The 19,470-nt window shown below is 46.6% G+C and overlaps 2 protein-coding genes across 2 annotated transcripts; both read right to left on the reverse strand.

Annotated features, from left to right (window-relative positions):
* Positions 1-7,010: 7,010 nt before the first annotated feature.
* Positions 7,011-9,063, reverse strand: LOC124672507 (clathrin light chain 3-like). The gene is made up of 4 exons (XM_047208726.1): positions 8,642-9,063; positions 8,321-8,474; positions 7,789-8,208; positions 7,011-7,082 (listed from the first exon to the last, which is right to left on the reverse strand). The coding sequence occupies exons 1-4, from the start codon at positions 9,061-9,063 to the stop codon at positions 7,011-7,013; spliced, it is 1,068 nt and encodes a 355-aa protein (XP_047064682.1).
* Positions 9,064-13,381: 4,318 nt separating this feature from the next.
* On the reverse strand, positions 13,382-16,243 carry LOC124677915. The gene is made up of 2 exons (XM_047213854.1): positions 15,893-16,243; positions 13,382-13,861 (listed from the first exon to the last, which is right to left on the reverse strand). Exons 1-2 carry the CDS (start codon positions 16,186-16,188, stop codon positions 13,600-13,602), a joined length of 558 nt encoding a protein of 185 aa, XP_047069810.1. The 5' UTR covers positions 16,189-16,243; the 3' UTR covers positions 13,382-13,599.
* Positions 16,244-19,470: the final 3,227 nt, after the last annotated feature.

The following is a 19,470-nucleotide window of genomic DNA, read 5'->3' on the forward strand; positions in this document are numbered from 1 at the left end:
AATAAAAGAAAAGAAAATTAATGGACCACATAGAATTAAAGTAATATTTTGAGGTAACATAGAACTGAAAATTCACCAATTTATGCACCAATTGACAATGCCCTATTTACACAAATAACCAGCTGTACCTTTAGTCATGCATAACCCATCAGAAGTTCCAAGTAATGGTGACACACGAAAATAATGTGAAATATATGCCATGGCCATTGCTGGAGCAAATATATTTCACAAACTGTATCATAGGTTTTAGTGTGCGTGAGAAGCATCAGATAAACCTGATATTCTCCAATATAATCTGAATAAAAGCTAGACATGAAAATCATGTCAACATCTTCAGAACTATATTAAAGTTAAACTGAATAATCAATCTGTCCTTCAAAAGATACAATCTATAGCCAGTACCAGCTGCGCAGAATTGGGCAAGCATGCAGATATGAAGAGTCTTGTGTTCACTGGTAGGCCAGCTGATGAATTGAGTGAACAAAGTAACAAATAATTTAGGGAAACACAGACCAGTGGTGCAAAATGATCACAAATCAATGGACACGATCACACGTCGGAAAACACTTTTCTTTTAGTTGATCTTGTGACGAGTAATTAGAGCATGATCTTTACAAGTTCTTCAGCTAACAACGCTAGTAATAAAAATCCAACAAAGGATAGAGGCACAATCACTAATCGGTATGGCTGTACCAAGCAAAGTGGACAGATAAGACGGTCGAAGAGCAGCTCCAAACTGACGTTGCCATACGGATTACAGGCCGTCAGACAACATTGGATTGAAACTGTGAGCCTCATTTACGATTGGACGAACAAAGAACCCAATACAGATAGGATCTTGTCAATTCACATGGTAATCTTATCCAACCTGAGGTTGGGTGGTTAGGAGGGTGGTTGTACCCCTAGCCCACCAGAGTTCAAACCTCAGGTTTGACGTCTGTGTGTCTCATAAAGGCGGAATATTCTTTCAGTGGGAGGCGACGTTCCCGTCGACAGCGAGGCGCCTGTGGTGACTTCGTCAATTTCAAGATCCAATCCGCCGGCTCGGTCTTCCGGAGGTGCTCATAGGGGTAGGGTGTGCGTGTGTGCGTTCATAGGGGTGAGTGTATGCGCGTGTATGTGAGCGCCTGCGTTTGTACCGTGTTTCTCAAAAAAAAAAAAAAAAAAGCAAAACGAATGTGTTGGTTGCCAAGAGTGGCAAGAAGTTAAGAGGGGAGATAAGAATTAGCGCGTATGGAGGTAGTGTGGCAATTCGGGTTAATGATGACACCGACCATTATTTCCAAACACGAAAAGGGTTACGCCAAGGGGATCCGTTATCACCAATGTTATTCAACATTGTGGCGGATATGCTGGCTATACTCATAGAGCGGGCCAAGTCTGATGGTCAGATTGAAGGTGTGATTCCACATCTGGTTGATGGTGGATTATCTATCCTTCAATATGCCGACGATACAATTCTGTTTATGGATCACGATCTTGAAAAAGCTCGCAACCTGAAATTATAAATTTTGGCGGCTTTCGAGCAGTTGTCGGGATTGAAAATCAATTTTCATAAAAGTGATTTGTTCTGTTTTCGTGATGCCCAAGATGATACAACTCTATATACAGAGTTGTTTGGTTGTGGGCAAGGTCAATTTCCTATTCTCTATTTGGGTATTCCGATTCATTATCGGAGACTTACAATTGCTGAATGAAAAATAGTGGAAGAAAGATTACAGAAGCGTCTTAGTAGTTGGAAAGGTAAATTGCTGTCCCTGGAGGGAAGATTGGTACTCATTAATTCGGTACTGACAAATATGGTACCGTATATGTTATCATTCTTCCTATTGCCAAAAGGAATTCTGCATGAACTCGATTATTATCGATCCAGATTCTTTTGGCAAGGGGACAGCGAGAAAAAGAAATATCGACTAGTTAAATGGAGTATAGTTTGTAGCCCCAAAGATCAAGGTGGGCTTGGAGTTCATGACCTGGAGGTCAAGAATTCAGCTCTGCTGGGTAAATGGCTTTTTAAGCTTCTTACCGAGGATGGGATTCGGCAAACTATTCTTCGGAGAAAATATATCGGCTCGAAGACGTTATCACAAGTGGTTTAAACCTGGAAATTCACACTTCTGGGCTGGTCTAATGGCGACAAAAAGTGTCTTTTTCGTCATGGTACTTTCTCGATCAAGAATTGAACACAAATACGGTTCTGGGAAGATGCTTGGTTAGACAATGCACCCTTAAACGAACAATATCCTGCGTTGTATAGTATTGTTCGTCGCAAAGGTGATACCATTGCCACAGTAATAGCTACCTCGGCTCCGAATGTGATGTTCAGACGTGTTTTGCTTGGAACCGGATGAATTTACATGGAATTTACATGTAGATGGCTCTTTCTCGGTCAAATTATTATACAGCACCATACTTCATTCTAATATACCAGTTAATAATAAGAACGTGGATTTGGTGATCAGGTGGGTACGTGTGCATGCCTCTATTGCCGTTGGATATTCTTCACCACCGTTGGATTTTTCTCCTGACTCACGATGAGGCTCACGGTGAGAACACGGTTCCAAAAGAAAGTGCATGCATGGATGGGATCCGTTTGATGAAGAGAATAAAGAAAATCTGGTACTCTATATCTTATGGCACTGTGTTGTTGTTGTAGTTACGAGAGAGTTCTAGGTAAGTAATTATTTTCTCTCTGTAAATTAATGGCTAATTAATATCTACTTCTATTTAAATAACAAGACAAAATAAATCTCCAGCGATAATTAACTAAACACCAAATACTCCAACCAAAACCAACAAGTAAGCGCGTAATCATTCAAGAACGAAATCGACTTTCTTCTCCAAAACAAAGCACAGATCAATCGATCCCCCAGTTCGAAATACATACGCCATCGCTCCGATTATTCCACAATCGATCGATCGCTCCTCTTCTTCCCGGGATAGGCCCCCTTCTTTCCCGCGACCACACCCAGGTGCTGCTCCCCACGCCGCTGCCCCGCGTGGCCGCCGAGGTGCTGCTCACCCAGCCAAGCTTCTTCCTTGCATCACGCCCAGCTCGAGTGCTGCTCGCCCAACAGATCGCCGGCCGCCAGCCCCAGCTGCAGCGGCACCTCGTTGGCTCCCGCAACGGCACCTCATCGGCCCCAACAGCAGTACCTTGCCGCCGGCCCTAGCAGCGACACCTCGCCTGCCCAGCAGCAGCACACCTCCATTGCCCCTCCAGGGTCGCCGGTCAACGGAATCAGACTATCAGAGGATGCAGCGTGGATTTGGGCCTCGGAGGTAGGAGACGAGGACCTGGCACGCCAATGTCCACGTAGTCCATCGACTGGGGAAGGAAAGGAGGTGGCCCGGCTCGAGTTGAGGGTGGGGGAGCCACTCATTCTCCAGGTCTGGCTCGCAGGCCGACGCGGCGGATCTCCCACGCCGCCGCAACTGTCACGCGATGCGCGCGCTACTCCCTCTCCCGCTCGAGATCTACTCGAATCGAACTAGTCCCGCACCCGCTCGACGATGGGAGGCTCCGTCCGATGCTCTGGATTCACGGGATCTCGTCAGCCGTACCCGCATCACGTGGACAACCGTCGACCACGAGCGCACGGATTTCTGCCGCCGGCGTGGTCGACTCGGACATCGTCCAGGACCTCCGTCTCACAGCTTGGCGTTGGGGCACCCGGACGGGATGGCGGATTGGCGGTGTGAGGCTCCAGGTCCTCGGTCCCGCATGGCAGAGTCGCTCGATGGTGCTCGATCATGTCGTGTCTGCGGGCTGCACTGATATCTGGAGCTGGTTAATGGAGGCGATGGTTAGCCCAATGGCACAACACACGGCGTGAGACACGTGTTGGATGTAAACCGCGTGCGCACGTACCCACCTGATCACCGGGCTTTCATCCGTTGATAATAATAAGAAAATTTGGAAGATGAAGATACCATTAAAAATATATTTTTTGGATGGTATCTTCGTCGAGGTGTTATTCTCACCAAGGACAATCTTGTTAAGCGGAATTGGCACGGAAGTACAAGGTGTGTTTTTTGTCATCATGATGAACCATTAAGCACATTTTCTTCCTGTGCCAATTTGCGAGATCTATATGATCAATCATCCAAGTAGCGTCTACCCTGTATCCTTCGACTAGTGCAGGCCCGGGCCCACGGGAGTGCGGGCTGTGCGGCCGCACAGGGCCCATATTTTTTAGGGGCCCAAAAAATTTATGTTGTCCTTTAATATAACGTACTCTCCGAGCAATAGTCACATGTTCATACAAGCTCAATTGGTGCTATAGCTCGCGCGTGTTAACCTACTGCAAGAGGTTTCAAGTTCGACTCATATTATTGTTTATTTATTTTGTCCCACTTTTTCCTAGAACCTCTATTTGGCAGCTCGTCTACTCGTGTCATCATTTTAGAACCACTTGTTAGCAGCTTGTCTCTATTTTGTCCCACATTTTTCTATTCCGTCTGAAGCCTATAACTCATAGTGGGAGTAACTTGGGTAGTAACATGGAGCTACATGCAATGCCAACTAAGCATTTTGATGACATGGCACATCATTAATTGAGAAAAAAGAGCATTGTGGTAACTAGCTATGTTACCATAACATCACATTTTCCAAGATTAGATGAGTCTACAACCTAATTAATATGATTTTGCATGACACTATACATATGTTACTTCCCACTATGGAGTTAGTAACATGTGCATGTTACTACTCTATGTTACTCCCCACTATGACTAGTCTAAGATAAACACTAGACTATTCATTTTATTAGCATTCAACTCGTGTCTTTCTTTTAGAACCTCTTGTCAGCAACTCGTCTCTTAAGAAGTTGCATGTGTAAATCACACTATACTTTCCGAAATAAGTTAAAACTTTAAACATGTCAGAAAATTGTAATATGGTATCTTGACTTCTGATATTCAAATTACTAATTAATCACAACTTTGATATTGAAAGTATTTCTTCCTGAAACATGATACATGTACTTGTTGGGATATCATTATATGCTATCAAACATTGAGATTGAAAGTATTTCTTTCTAGTTTTTAAGACCCAAGCAGTTTTAGATCATCAAAATCAATGGATGTTTTTTTTTCTTCTTTGGTTGGATACTCCTTCCGGTCAAGGTATTAAACTAAATATATGTATTTCCTCTTAAAATAGTTTTTAAGACTATCTTACAACGAGTTCAGAATCTACAGGCGCCGAAAGTATTTCTTCAGTTTAAACGTCCATATAAAACATATATGTATATTATAATTATTTATTAGTAATATTTCTGTAGTAAAATAGGGCCCATTTTTATGTTTCGCACAGGGCCCTGAATTTTACCGGCCCGTCCCTGGACTAGTGTGGCCAATGTTTTTGGCAATTGGCTTCACGGTATAGATTCAAGGTTTAAGTTGCTTCTTAGGGTGGGGGCGCTAGAAGTTATCTGGGCGCTTTGGCTAAGTAGAAATGATAAGATTTTTAACGATAAAAATTGCTCTTTGTTGCAGGTCATCTACATACAGGTATTCTCCGTTTGTGGTTACCTCTTCAGCGAATGGATAACCGAGACCTGTTTACGAAGATCTGTACACGTTTGGAGGCTACGGGAAGGGATATTTTTTTCCTACATGGGTGGCAGCATAGTCTACGGATTGAAGCCCCTCCCACACCTTAGGCGTTATATGTTTCATCGTTCCGATATGTATTTCGTCTAGTTTTTTTTCTATCTTTTGACTTGAGACATTTAAACGGCTGTGTGCATCCTGGTTATGCAGAAGCTGGATGTACTGTTTTTCAAATTAATAAAGCATCTTTTATCGAAAAAAAGCACAAATAAAGAGAAGCTTTGTAATTAAATCAGAGAACTAATTTTACCTTGGAGGTTTGGAGGGCACGAATTTTGCTAGATCTCTGGCAGCTTAAGATTGTAGTGAAGACAAAGATTCTAGAGGTTTCAGTGATCAGTATTCGTCCGCGGTGCCATGCAGTGAAGACCGAAGAGCAATAGCGGCTACATCAAGGAAATGAAAATACCCTTAGTCGGTGAACAACATAACCTGGAATTCGACGCATTTGCTTGAAATACGACCGCTGTTCCTTCCAAATTTTGCAATATCTGCGTGAACTTCTCGGGTTGCTCCCGTGCAGTTATTTTTAGGGATAGTGGGGAGAGGAAGAGAGTACGCCGTTGTTTGATCTCTTAGGTAGTTCATACAGAGAAGATGAAGGGTGACTGTAGTCCGTGGCTGTAGATATTCAATCGAGAAGAAATATTAATGTCATGTGTGCCGGCCGTTTCCTGCCACTTAATGAGCATCGTGGAACACTTTGGGCAAAAAAAAAATCGGTGAGCATAACCAAATAAGCTGAACTTATCAACAGAAATAAAAACCAAAAAAGCTAAATAGAATTGTTTTTGGCTGAGGTGGCGGAAGGAGATTGGAAGTTTTTGTGAGGTGGCAGTCTGCTGATGTGGACAACTTGCATGTTAAGAGAAATCACTTAGTGGGTTGCTCCTATTTAGTTATTATAGATTATAGATATGCACCGACAAATGACATGCAAATAAGAAGAATTCTTACCATTAAAAATCATACCATTACTACATACTTATAGAAATCATATTATGGTTACCACTCTCACCCCTAATAAGGATCATATAATTTTAATCAATGTAATGTAACAAGTTCCAAAAGATATTTCCAATACTACATGGTGGGTACAAGTTAGAAGCCACCTGAATGACTAACCATATAAAGCGGCTAAACTTGAATTTTCAAAAAGATGTTTGAATGTGGCGTTATGATGACAACAACAATACTGTGAACTTCCTTGCTAATTGCGTCTTGCAAGATTATCCTTGAAAAGGATGACACCTTTGCGCCTGTATCGTATTAATATTTTTATTTTTAGAGACATCTTCATTTCTAGATATTGTTTTGTTATTATTAACCGGCATATCTAATGTACAAGTGCTCGGTACATTTAATCCGCTGAGAATATCTCATTTTCGTGTAGATTATTGTGGAATTCTGTTCCCTTGCTGCAGTTCAACCATCTTTAGCCGCTCAAGAAGAAAGTTGCCACAAGCCTGATTAAAGTTCGCATGAACATCACATTAGGTTTAGAAAACCACTAGTGGGATGAATAGTGAAGTTAAAAACAAAAATTCAAAATTCAAAAGTTTATAAAGACATTTCGATATTTGAATGCATAACTAAACACATGTCGCTAATCAAGAAAGGCTGGAAGTGTAATTTGGACATTTCAAACTTGTATTTTCGTACTGGATGACAAGAGTTATCGCTGATCCTCACAGGATCAAGAACTAACTGGAACTATAATAACCACGGGTCTTAATTAACCACTTCACATTGACATTTTCCCTGGAGAAGCTCCCAGTCCAAATCATGAAAATTTATGTGAAGCTCCTTTAACATATTCTCGAAAGACCGACGCATAACATATGAAACAGTTCCCGAATGGAGGCACACTCACCACACGAGCCTTCTATGTGGCGGTGTGCAGTATCCACATTTAGCAACAAAAACCTTGAGCTAAGAAAAACATATGAAACAAAAACAAACTGACTGAAGTAAAACAATCCCTCAGAAGAGAATGTTTCGGAGCGAATGAGCGCAGTTGTGGGAGTACAGAACCACTGCTCCTAGCAAGAATTTATTTCAGTTCCAGGCAGGCACTACTAGCCAGCATGGCGGTCACTTCTTCGCCGGCGTCGGTTGCTCAGGTACTTTATCCGCCGTACTCTCTGTTGCCGCCGGAGGGGCTGCGGCTACCTTGCCACCTACTGTAGGATTTGCGCCATCGGCCGCGCCCTTCTTCTCACCCTCTCCAGCTGCCTGCTTGCCGTCCTTCTTCTGCTCCACCTCCTTTGCGTCTTTGCCGCCATCCTTCTTGGCGTCACCGTCTTTCTTGGCATCCTCCTTCGCCGGCGGGGGCAGCGGCGGCACCATGTGTGGCGGCGGGTTCTGCTTGAGCTTCATGAAGGCTTGGCGCATCCGGGAGAGATCAGTGGGCTTGCCCGGCTTTGGCCCCTGCACCACCACGATGTTGGGCTTCTTCTCCAGCTCCTTTTTCTTTCTGGCGGCGCCCCTCTTCTCCAGCCCCGGGATCTCGTCAGGGACCAGCTCCGCAATCGCCTTCCAGTACTGCTTGTCCGCCTCCTTGTGGAATTTTTCTTGGTTCGCCAAGAACAGCTGATACATACATGATTTGCATTTGATTTCGATCATGTGAATGAACACTCAGCCTAACTTAATAAGAAGATAAATGTGTGCAGTCAGTGTGAACTGTGAACTGCATGCTTGCCTTCTCCCTGTCTCTGTTCTGTGTCCGTTTGTTCTGGCAGTTCAGCTTGCGCTTCTCGAGGAAAGATTTTTTGAACTCATCGGCCTCCGCGATGATCTCGCTGCGCCGCTCTTTCTCCTTGCGCTCTTTCTCCTCCAGCGTCAACCTGTTTTGTCTGCAAGATGAAGCCAGCAAGCCGTTCTCAACTTGAAATCTTCAGCTCAATTCAGAGACCGCAGAAAATTAGGCGATCACGAATATGCATGAGACAGATCTGCCAACATTGCGGTCTATTGCATGGATCGTCGAACAGATATAGCAGAGATTATTCATAGCACTCACCGGCGCCACTCACGCCGGAGGATGCCCTCCTCTCGCATGGCCTCTGGCGGCGGCAGGACAGCCCCGACGAACACGTCGTCGACAATGCCATCACCGTGGAAACCGGCACCAATGCCACCGTGCTGCACGCCCATCACTTCCTCGACACCGATGTACCCGTAGCCGGCGCCATTGGAGTCCGGCGGCATGCCGTAGCCGCCGTACCCACCGTCGCCCGCGATCCCGGCAAGGTCGTCCTCGGAGATGGCGGTGCCGAAGGACGAGTAGGAGGTGGCGAAGCGGTGGCCGCGGTGCAAGGTATGTCCCCCACTGTCGTCGGCATTGTAGACGCCCGGGATATCGACGGTAGGATCGAAGGGACTCTGTGAGATCAGCGGGTCGTCGTCGCCGGCAATGGCCGTGACGGAGTCGAAGGACGACATGGTAAGGGTGGTGGCTCAGCGGATCTCTTGAGGTTTTTGATCCGACAAGAATGGAAGCGAGGTCGCGTGGAGCAAGTAGAGAGAGCTCGTGCCCGAGTTTCGTGGCATGTTTTTCCTCCTCTTTGACCTTGCGTTAGCGCGGTAATACCGTCATTTTACGAGTTTTCGCACTCTCTGTACATATCACTGTTTCATGAAAATATTATAAAATGCAGTAGGGAAACCTATTGTACAGTTTCAGAAAAAATATTGTCACATTACAGAAATACGCAATAAAGCACATCTAGAAGAAACGTTCTTGCAGGGAATGGACTATGGAGACTCTCAGACCATGCTTGATCCGGCACCGTTTGATTAAACTGCTAAACTGGTACTGGTTGTTCGTTTGGCTTTCTGTTACCATCCCAATAAATGGTGGGCCTGCTCAGCAATCATGTGTACGTCGGTGGTGCTATGTGCGTGTTGAAATTGGACTGGGTGGTGCAATGGTTTCCCCGTAGTTTAGCTCGCTAGCCAGGGGTAAAATTGTCTTTTCACCTCCCATTTGTTGTTGGACCCATTATTGAAAGGACAATGTCAGACATGTGTTGCAACCTAGGCTTTGTCTCCGGGTAAGGGGGCTCCCAACGTCGCCGGCCATGGAGATTCCTCTCATTGTCCATGCATGGGGAGAGAATGGTAGGCTTCCCTCCTCATCTCCTCCTCAGCTTGCCCAAACTGCTTCTATTCTATGTCATATCCTTAGAACCCTATCTACCGATGGTTCTTGAAAATTGTTCTATAGAACCATAGAGCATCATTCACTAATAGAGAGCGGCACTATGATATTGGTTCAGAACCCTCTTGTGCAATGGAGAATGGTACTGGATTTACCACTGATGTGAAAGACTAATCAGAAAGTGCAAAGTCATTTTTGGTGTTGCCCACGTCAACAGCGGAGATGTACAAGCATGGTGCGCTCTCCACATGCCGCCTCTCCACATGCCAGAACATGCCACAAACCGCGAGACCTTCATGCTTGACCGTTGGACATAGATGTGTTGTTGCTCGTCGTGTTATGCATCGAGAACATGGCGTGCAGCGTCGGAAGCACAAAGCCATCTGGGCGAGGGCCAGGATTTTCGAGCCTATCTGAGAGATGAGTGCACCGAGAACAATCTAGGGTGAGTTTGGTTCCTTGCAATGTTTTTTTACGCATGCGTTGGGCCAAGTTTGGGACGGTTGGTTCGCCACGGCGTTCCGCGTACGTGGATCACGTGGTTCTTAAAGCAGCTCAAAAGTTTGCTCCCCAGGTATGGTCGATTCGTGCGTTCTCGGCGGGGCATGCGCTGACGAGTGCAACGTGTGAAAAAGTTTGCACGTGTGTGGAGAAAAGAGGAGATAATCCGGTACGCATCGATAAGGCGTGCCATAAATCGTCTCACCGCTCTGTCGCATCTCACTCCCTTTTCTCATCCGCCCTCTCCGCTCCTCTTCTCTCCCTCCTCTCGCTGTTGGTGGTTCCACTGCCGTTGGTAGATCGAAAAACACTGTTGCGACAATAGAATAGGAGGCACTCGAAGCCCTCGGCCGGGAGGAGTTCATCGATTCGGATGCCCACACATTTTTCTCTACTTCACTTAGTGCTCCTCGAGGTTCATCAATGGTTGTAAGCTCTCAAACCACTCCGAGCCGCTTGGAAGTGCGTAGATCTGTGTTACCAAGTTTACTTCCGTCCGTAATCGTTGCATGTACGAAAGATTTGTACAATTTTTTTTGCTGATTTAGACAGTTAAGATGGGGTTTGCCCGTATAATTTCATCTCTTTTTGTTTCGTGTGATATTTGATTAGCAGACCTACATGTCCATACATGCACACAACGATTTAATTTTGCCCAATATGGTCATATTCACTTTTTAGGGTTAGATCTCCTCAATATTTGGAGGTTTCTATTGTAGATGCCGACGATATGAATGTATCACTCTTTCAGAAGGGAGGTTCCTCCTCAACCTAGTGGCTTGATCATCGACCTTTATTTCATAATGGCCTAGGTTGTAGGATAATCTATTCCATCGATTTGTGCTCTTTATACGAGGCACTAGTTTCTGTTTTCTAGCCAAATAATTACATATGTGCGCTTGCAGCGCAAAGTGATGTTTCTACCGAACCTAGTACTATAATCATAAAGCTTCATTTGATCATGCCATCGAACGAGTAGGATCATCTCTTCCCTCCCTTTGAAGTTGTAATATGAGGCGCCAAAATTATATAAAGCAGGACATATGCATCTTATTGAACTTGATTTTCTGCGTCGACGAATGATTATAACATGACACGGTCCTAAGGAAGGAGTAAAAGAACCATATATATTTGTGCTAACAGGAGTTTTTGCAGCGTACTAGGTTAGCTGACTCCGTCTCTAAGATTATTATGACCACTTGTAGGAAATGAGCCTAGCTATTACGTATGTATCATTTGGCCGGTGATTAAAATGTCAACTAGATGATATATATCTACCTTGCGTTCTGTCCACCAAAATTTCTTGCACGCCAACCTAGGTAGATAAAGATTCATCTCACTGACTATTGTATGAGGCCTTCATATGATTATTCATTGTTTTGCTCATCTTGTAAGCCAATGATTAAAATGTGACCACTAATTGGTTGTCAGTTGATCCTTACTGACTTTGAGCAATGTACACTTACTCAAGCATGTGCATTATATTTGTTCTGAAAGGATCATTCACGCGGCCATGCATGTCAGTGATATGAGGCTTCAACTTTGGTTGCAATTGTGTGTTCAACAGAACATGTGTCTCAAATGGAATATTTTGTGGCAGTGCTCGATGGTTGTTACTGGTGTCCACAACCTCGGAGAAGGGTGCTCCAACGTAGAGGCAGCGCCCGCAAGAGGCCGAGGGGAAGGCATGTGAAGGTGGGGCACTTTCATGACGATGTTGATCCAAGCCGTTTCGCCAAGGCCGTCATGTCACCAGGCTTGGAATTGTTGCCAATTCCAGAAGGTCCACGTAGTACGTTGGTAACGTCCCCAAGACCATTGTGTTTAAGATCAACACATGTTGCTCATTCATGGTCAAGCTGAGAGAAGTCGAGTGGAAGATTTTCATGGATCAAAACTAGGCAGGATTTGCAATTGCTCACGAAATCAAGATCGGGTACTTCATGACCTTCAAGGTGCTCAAAAGCAATACCTACAAGGTTACGATCTTTGACTACTCTATGACCGAGATCATCAAGAAATGCCCACAACATGATCCAGCCATTGACATGATGGAAGAGTGAAAGGTGGTACACCATGATGGAAGAGTGAAAGGTGGTACTGGTAATCTATGTCGATGGAACAATGTTTACAACCTGCCTGTCGTTCTGAATTTTGTTGTTACTGTTAGAGTATATTTGGTAGTTATAGATTACACGGGATTGTATTAGGATTGTTTCCATATTCTCCTTAGGAGGTTTCTTAGCTTCCAAGTCTTGTACTCTATATATACTCGCCCATGAGGTGCAATACAACATCCAACATATTCCGCATATCTCTCTCCCTCTCTATCCTTCTACATGGTATCAGAGCCAAGAGGTCTTGAGTTCAAGACCCGGTTGGTGCAATATAAAATAAAAATATTGCAGCCCACTTTCGGTCCACGTTTGGGCCTGCGAGAACCACACGTGAGGGGGAGTGTTGAAGTATAAATGCATTGCCTAATCTCTTCCATCAGATCGGTCTTTTGGTTGCATTGGTTAGAGCATGCAGTTCTACAGTTACCATCATGTCCTGAACTTCCTAATTAGCGTCAGGTCTTAAACTATGTTCTAGTACTTACGCCACGCTATGTGGTTATCTTGATATAGTTCATAGTGTGTTGTTGCTATGAGTTGCATAGTGTGTTGTTGCTATGAGTTGGTATCCTCACCACTCACGAAAGAGGTCATCTTACCCCTCGTTTTGCACATAAGCACCCAAGCCGTATTTTCGCACATACAACTTCTGGTCGGCTAAGTGGCACTGTTGGGCAAAAATCCAGGAAGGAACCTGATGAGGTAGGCCGGGTTGAGCACGGGATGTGCTCCTTCGCCTTCAATCAGCGTGCGGTTTTGGGACAGCCGCTAGGAGCTATTTTTTGTTGCATCACTTCAATACGGCTATTCTGTAATTCGGGCTGTTATTGGAGGACGCTCGACGCAGATGCTCCAAGATTGGAGTACCTTGCTTTTAGGAACCCATTTACAATTTAAGTCGTAAATCCTGTTAAGGATGTGTACTGAAGCAAAAGCTCACATGATAAAATGTGCATATCAACATCACATCAACATTTTAGGATGACCAAATGAGCGTATTCCATGTCGAGAATCCAATCCAATAATCCAAATAGTATGCAGCCCGACCAAATAACCTCGTACGATAACCTAGTGAAAGCAGTAAACCCAATTACACGTAACTACCACTGTAATGTTAACAAGAACACTGCACTCCACGATGGACTACCCGATCAACCCTGAAACGGATTGAATCATATAGCATAAACCTCACCAAGCTCCTTAGTTGTAAGGTCCCATGCCGATGCTCGAGCCGCCATATGGGGCGCCACCAGCAGCATCCCTGGATCTGGAGTAGCTGATGTAGTAGAACTCGCTCAGGATGGCCGTGAAAAAGGTGAAGGCTGCACCCGAGGCGAAGACACCCTTGCGCAACGTCTCACAGGAGAGAGGGTTGCCGCCAAAGATGCCCCTGTACCGGGTGTGGTACGCATTACGGACTGATCCTGCTAGCAAGCATGACGCTGCGATGAGGAAGGTCAACCTGCAAATGAGGGGGGCATCTTGCTGGTAAAAATTTCTTTGAGAATTCCAATTGAAATAACACTGTTGATAGATTCTCTATTTATTTTTATATATCACAAGTTAAGGCAGTAATGATTAGTTAGGCATTGAGAAGAGAGAATAAATATTAAGCCATTTGCCTTTGTACGGCTTACTCAACCAAATATCATTAGAAATATGCGAATGGATAGGATATTTAAAACAAGTACTAATAAACTTCAATGAGCCAGCAGAAGAAATAGCAACAAAATCTGACTGACAAATTCCTACTGAAAAAACATTTGATCATGTCAGCTGACAGCAATAAGCTGACAGAGCATCCAGTTCAGGTTCCAATATAAGTGGTGAGGGCCACGACAAGCGGAACCAAATATGAAATTAAGTGGTGAGAATGGTCGAACAGTGGCTGGTCCAAGATAGTTCAAGGCTGGGCTACCTAAGGACACTAAGAAATCAAAGCTGTTTATCGGCGTTGACTTCAGCACTGCTTAGGAAATCCCAATACACGATTCCAAGGAACATCAGATAAACAATTCGGTCAGAGACACAGCTCAAAGAACTGAACTAGTCTGACAGCTCATTGAAAAACTAAACAGAAGCCAAGTACTAATGTGTAAACAAAATCAAAAGCTGTCGGCTTCTATTAACTTAATTGCTCACACCTAGGGCCAACAGAGATAAGCATATGCTAACATGTTATCCATACTTTATTGTAAGAGGACAGCTGTTGCTAGTGATTAACACGGCTACACACGAGGATACTACAGATCATACTCTTTCAAGGGCAATAACAGCAATCATTGTAAGTTATAATCAAGGGCAAATGCTACATGATTACTCTTTGAAACACTAAATCAGATGAAGTAGCTAGTCTTATGCACTTTGCAGTACAGGCACATGTGTCAGTTGGGCATCTATAATCACCTCTGTAGATCCAGCGGATCTATCATGAGCACTGAAGTCAACTAGTCCTACCTAGAATGAACCAAGATGTTCAGTAATAATACTAGCTTCAAAATCCAGCAAAGTGGTCAGTTGCTTGTATGAACCGACTGAACTATGAAAACACCACAGTGGCACTTGTGATCTTTGACCCTCACTCCTTAGACTGACAATAACCTGTTATGAAGCAAGGACACAGGAAGCTGCGACGCTATTATCCTTGAGCTGGACAAGGCATCGCCGCTGTGAGTGTGCAACAACTCACTCCAACCAGCTCACCCCCAGCCACTAGAATAAAGTAGTAGCAGTTGTGTGTGCCAGAATTTTCTTTAGTCCAGAGACGTTTCACCTAACTTGACAGATCTACCGGAAGCTGCTGAATTCTGCATCTCCTTAACAGAAGTGCGGAAAAGTAGTTAATTTACCAGAGACACGGAAGCCGCCAACAGTTGTGGCTTGGCAAAGACCGAACAAGGTAAATTTTGATGTTTCCGGGCAACCTAATTTCGGCAGTAAGTGTAATTGTTAGGTTCATATTAGTAGTAGGCAATCCAACATACTACCTCTGTCTATTTTTAGATGTCCAAAGTTTGTCTAAATTCGAATGTATCTAGACACTTATTAGTGCATAGATACATTCAAATTTAGACGAACCTTCCGACATCTATTAATGGACGGAGGGAGTACTAAGCTGCCCAGCATCACAGCGCTTCACCCTCCTAGCAGGAAGACCGCAGTGACAAGTGCAAGCTCTGTTCCACCCACAAGAAGATCTGAACCCCCAACCTCTCAGTCAGCAGAAAACAGATCTGAAGCGCAGCCGGCGCGCCGTCAGTAACTTGAGAGCACAGGGGTAGATCTAACTAATTTCTAAAAATAGCCAGAAAGCTGAACTAGTAATGGGCAAGAAACGAGCGGCGGTTGAGGACAAAACGCAACAGGAGATCCCGAACCACTAGAAGCAATCGTTAGCTCGGTTAACTAGCAGCTAAGTTATGGTAAAACGGGGCACATAGTAGTACTATAACTGAGGCGTACTAGTAGATTGGAAGAAGGAGTGTTGTGTTACCATGAGAAGAGGAATAGCATGAGGGCGCATGCTCGTGAGCCCCCCGGCTTGAGCCCGCGTCCGCAGCAGAAGCATTTGCTGGCGAGCATGACGAGGACCTGCGCGGCGGTGAGTAGGAGTAGCGCGCCGACGCCGTAGCCGGTGGCGATGTCGGAGTTGTAGACGCAGTAGTCGTACTCCTTGACCAGGTCGGGCGTCACCGTGGCCTTGCTCCTGCGCTGCTCGGCGGCGACGGCGAGGCCGAAGGCGATGAGGTTGAGGAGGAGCGCGGAGACCTGCACGATGATGGACGCCATTGCTTCTCTCTGCGCTGAGGCGAGGTGGGGAGAGGTCTGAAGAAGCGCTGGCTCGCTGGCTCGCAGCAGCAGGTTAAAGGGAGCGGGGGGTGGTTTCGTGTCGGTGACGCCGGTGCGGAGCGGGTGAGTGCGAGCTAGCACAGCACACGCAGATCTGATGGTGGGTTGGGTGAGTGGAAGTGGACTGGCTAACGGCTGGGCAGACGCGCGCGGCGGGGGCCCGCGTGGCAGCGACCAACCGCCGCGCTACGAGTATTGATATCGTGTCGGGGTTTGGTGCATGGGCGGGACTAGGACGGAAACGCCGCAACAGCAACATGGGGTTCGTACGAGTGCAGACGGTACAGTGCGCCGTTTCCACGTGGTGTGTACTGCTGTGCGTCACCGTGTCGGCGCGGTATCGCGGCGGCGCTTCCAGGTGCAAAGCGCAGGAGAGAACACGCCCAACCTCCCGTCGATACCTCTGATGAGAGTTTCCAAAACGAAAAGGACTCCGCGTTGCGTGCAAAGGGAGCGATGCCTCGGGACACAGACCGTGGACCTGCTGCCTGTCACACGATGGCTTGGGTTGTGACTTGTGACTTGCGACTTTGCGAGCCAAGTTTTACCTTGGTGTGTAAACTCGAAATCCTTGTTGTTTGTACCATAAACTATGCAGTCGAATCCATGTCAAAAAAAAAAAACTATGCAGTCAAATCTTAGACATATTTGGAACATCAAAAATGTGACAAACCTGGCCGGGATTGCACACCACTGTCAGTGAAATGCGGACCCCACTGGTAAGACTTTTTCTTTTCCCAATCTTCTTCATCCTCCCTCACCTAAATCTATCCCGATTAGAGCCCGTGTGTGGTGAAGGCCGCTGACAACTCTGCCGGAGACGGTGCCCCCAGCAATGGCCGACCTAGGATACGAGGAGGATGAGAAGTAGTGTCGCATATGTCTCTTCCCCACCTAGGCAAGCCCCATGCGCTGCCGAGGCAGACCACCCCCGCGCCGCTCTTGCGCCGCCCTGCACTATCGACGCGAACCATCTTTACGCCAACCATGTGTCGCGCTATGCATCGCTGAGACGGACCACACCAGCACCGCCGAGGCGTACAACCGTCTCTGTGCCGCCCATATGCTGCAAACGAGATAAAGCTCGCCATCCGGGCAACTTGTCCCTTGCTCTCCTTAGAGCATCCCCACTCGTTGGCTGGCACTCCCCGCGTCCAAATCCAGCGAAATTTTCGTCCAGATTGGAGAAAGATTTGGCGTGGGGAGCGCCGAAGTTCCAGCCGTCCCCCCGGCAGGAAACCCCCAACCTCGACCATTTGACATATTTCAAACAAATTTAACATAAAATTTAACAAGTTCGGCGACCAAGAGTACGAAAATTGCTGAAACAAATTCGGCGATAATCAGTACAATGTTTAACAAGTGCTGAAACAAATGAAGCACACAATTTTCACAATTTTTCAAACAAATTAAGACAGACTAGTTGGCGTCGGCGTTGGCGTTGCCTCGGAGCCTCCATATGTGCTCCACCAGATCATCTTGCAGCAGCTGATGCATTGTAGAGTCTCGAATCTCCCGGCGCATAGCAATGAAGGCGGCCCATGATGGAGGCACTCGGTGATTAGGCTGTGCAAGAGGACCCTCTCTCTCATATGGTGCTTCTTGCTCAGCCAGTAGGAACCGGATGCTTTCGCTCATTTTCAATAATCATATTGTGTAGGCACACACAGCAGTTCATCACCTCCCACATCTGATTTTTGGACCAAGTCATAGCGGGGAACCGGACGACAGCAAATCTCTGCTGGAGGACACCAAATGCACGCTCGACGTCTTTTCGGCAAGCTTCTTGTTTCTTGACAAACTCGTAAAGTTTGGGGGTGCTAGGGTTCGAGATAGTCTTCACAAATGTTGCCCACTTTGGATAGATACCGTCTGCAAGGTAGTATCCTTTGTTGTAGTGTCGACCATTGATCACATAGTCCACCGGGGGAGCATGACCCTCAACAAGCTTGGAAAAGACCGGGGAGCAGTTTAGGACGTTGATGTCATTGTTGGATCCAGGCATACCAAAGAAAGAGTGCCAAATCCAGAGATCATGGGTAGCCACTCGCTTCAAGTATCACAAGTGCAGCCTTTTTTGTGACCCTTGTACATTCCCCGCCACGCAAACGGACAGCTTCTTCCATTGCCAATGCATGCAGTCAATGCTTCCAAGCATCCCCGGAAAACCCCTAGCTTCATTTGTTGCAAGGATCCTCCGAGTGTCTTCGACAATGGGTGATCTCAAGTAATAGTCCCCGAACACCGCTATGACGGCCCCGCGTAACCGGTAGAAACAATCAAGGGCGGTGGACTCCGCCATCCGAAGATAGTCATCCGCACCATCACCGGGAGCTCCATACGCCAGCATCCTCATAGCCACCGTGCACTTCGCAGTTGACGAAAATCCAACCAAACGAGTGCAATTCGCCTTGCATCTGAAGTAGGGATCAAAGTCTCGGATGGCATACACAATTTGCAGAAATAGCTTTCTGCTCATCCTGAAACGACGCCGGAAAACACTCTCACCGATTCACCGTGCAATGGATTGTCGGCGAAGTAGTCGGCGTACAACATGCAGTACCCCTCCATTCGCTGTCTCGGCTTGCACTTCCGGCGACCTGGTGCCGACCCACCACGTCGACCCGCCTGCCGGCCCGGCGTACATGCTTGCCAAGCAACCGAGGATCATCATGTGCTCGTCGTCTTGGCGGCCGCTGCCATCTCTTCTTGCATAAGCTCGACGAACATCTGCTCCTCCTCTTCGTCCGAGTCCATGGCCGACGAGGAAAATGGACGAACACCTGACGGGCGTGGTCGAGGCAACCCGAGCCGCGAGCGACGAGGAGCGGGCCAAAGTCGGAAAACAGGCCGGCGGAAGAGCAGCCAGATAGGCCGTCGTCCAAAGACGGCGGAATATAGGCAGGTGGGGAAGGAGGGGCGGCGGAATCTGGGCAACAAGCCGGCGGGGTGGTGCCGGCGGCGAGAGAGATACGAGGGGTGGGGGAGATTTTGAGCGACGTGGCGGTGGGGTTCGTGCGTCGAGTCACCGACAGATCGGGCCCTTCCCCGCTTTTCACTCGTCCGGAGTCTCCGATAGGTCCCCGGGGGCCGGGGATGGCGTGGGCTCGCCGGATGGATGAAGGACCAAATCCGTACGAAAACGAGGAACCGGGGGCGCGACTGGACCGAATTTCGCCGTCCGGATGGGAAAAACGTCACTCGGGGGCCTCGTCGGGGGGA

This window comes from Lolium rigidum, chromosome 7 (assembly GCF_022539505.1).
Source record: "Lolium rigidum isolate FL_2022 chromosome 7, APGP_CSIRO_Lrig_0.1, whole genome shotgun sequence".
Lineage (NCBI taxonomy): Eukaryota > Viridiplantae > Streptophyta > Magnoliopsida > Poales > Poaceae > Lolium > Lolium rigidum.

Excerpts from the sequence above, each read along its gene's own strand:
- LOC124677915 (XM_047213854.1), bottom strand. The coding sequence starts at position 16,188 with ATGGCGTCCATCATCGTGCAGGTCTCCGCGCTCCTCCTCAACCTCATC. Across the intron at positions 13,862-15,892 it reads ATGCTATTCCTCTTCTCATG|GTTGACCTTCCTCATCGCAG; the intron begins GTAACACAACAC and ends CCTCATTTGCAG.
- LOC124672507 (XM_047208726.1), bottom strand. The coding sequence starts at position 9,063 with ATGTCGTCCTTCGACTCCGTCACGGCCATTGCCGGCGACGACGACCCG. Across the intron at positions 8,209-8,320 it reads AGAACAGAGACAGGGAGAAG|CTGTTCTTGGCGAACCAAGA; the intron begins GCAAGCATGCAG and ends TGTATGTATCAG. Across the intron at positions 7,083-7,788 it reads ATCCTACAGTAGGTGGCAAG|GCTTGTGGCAACTTTCTTCT; the intron begins GTAGCCGCAGCC and ends AACTTTAATCAG.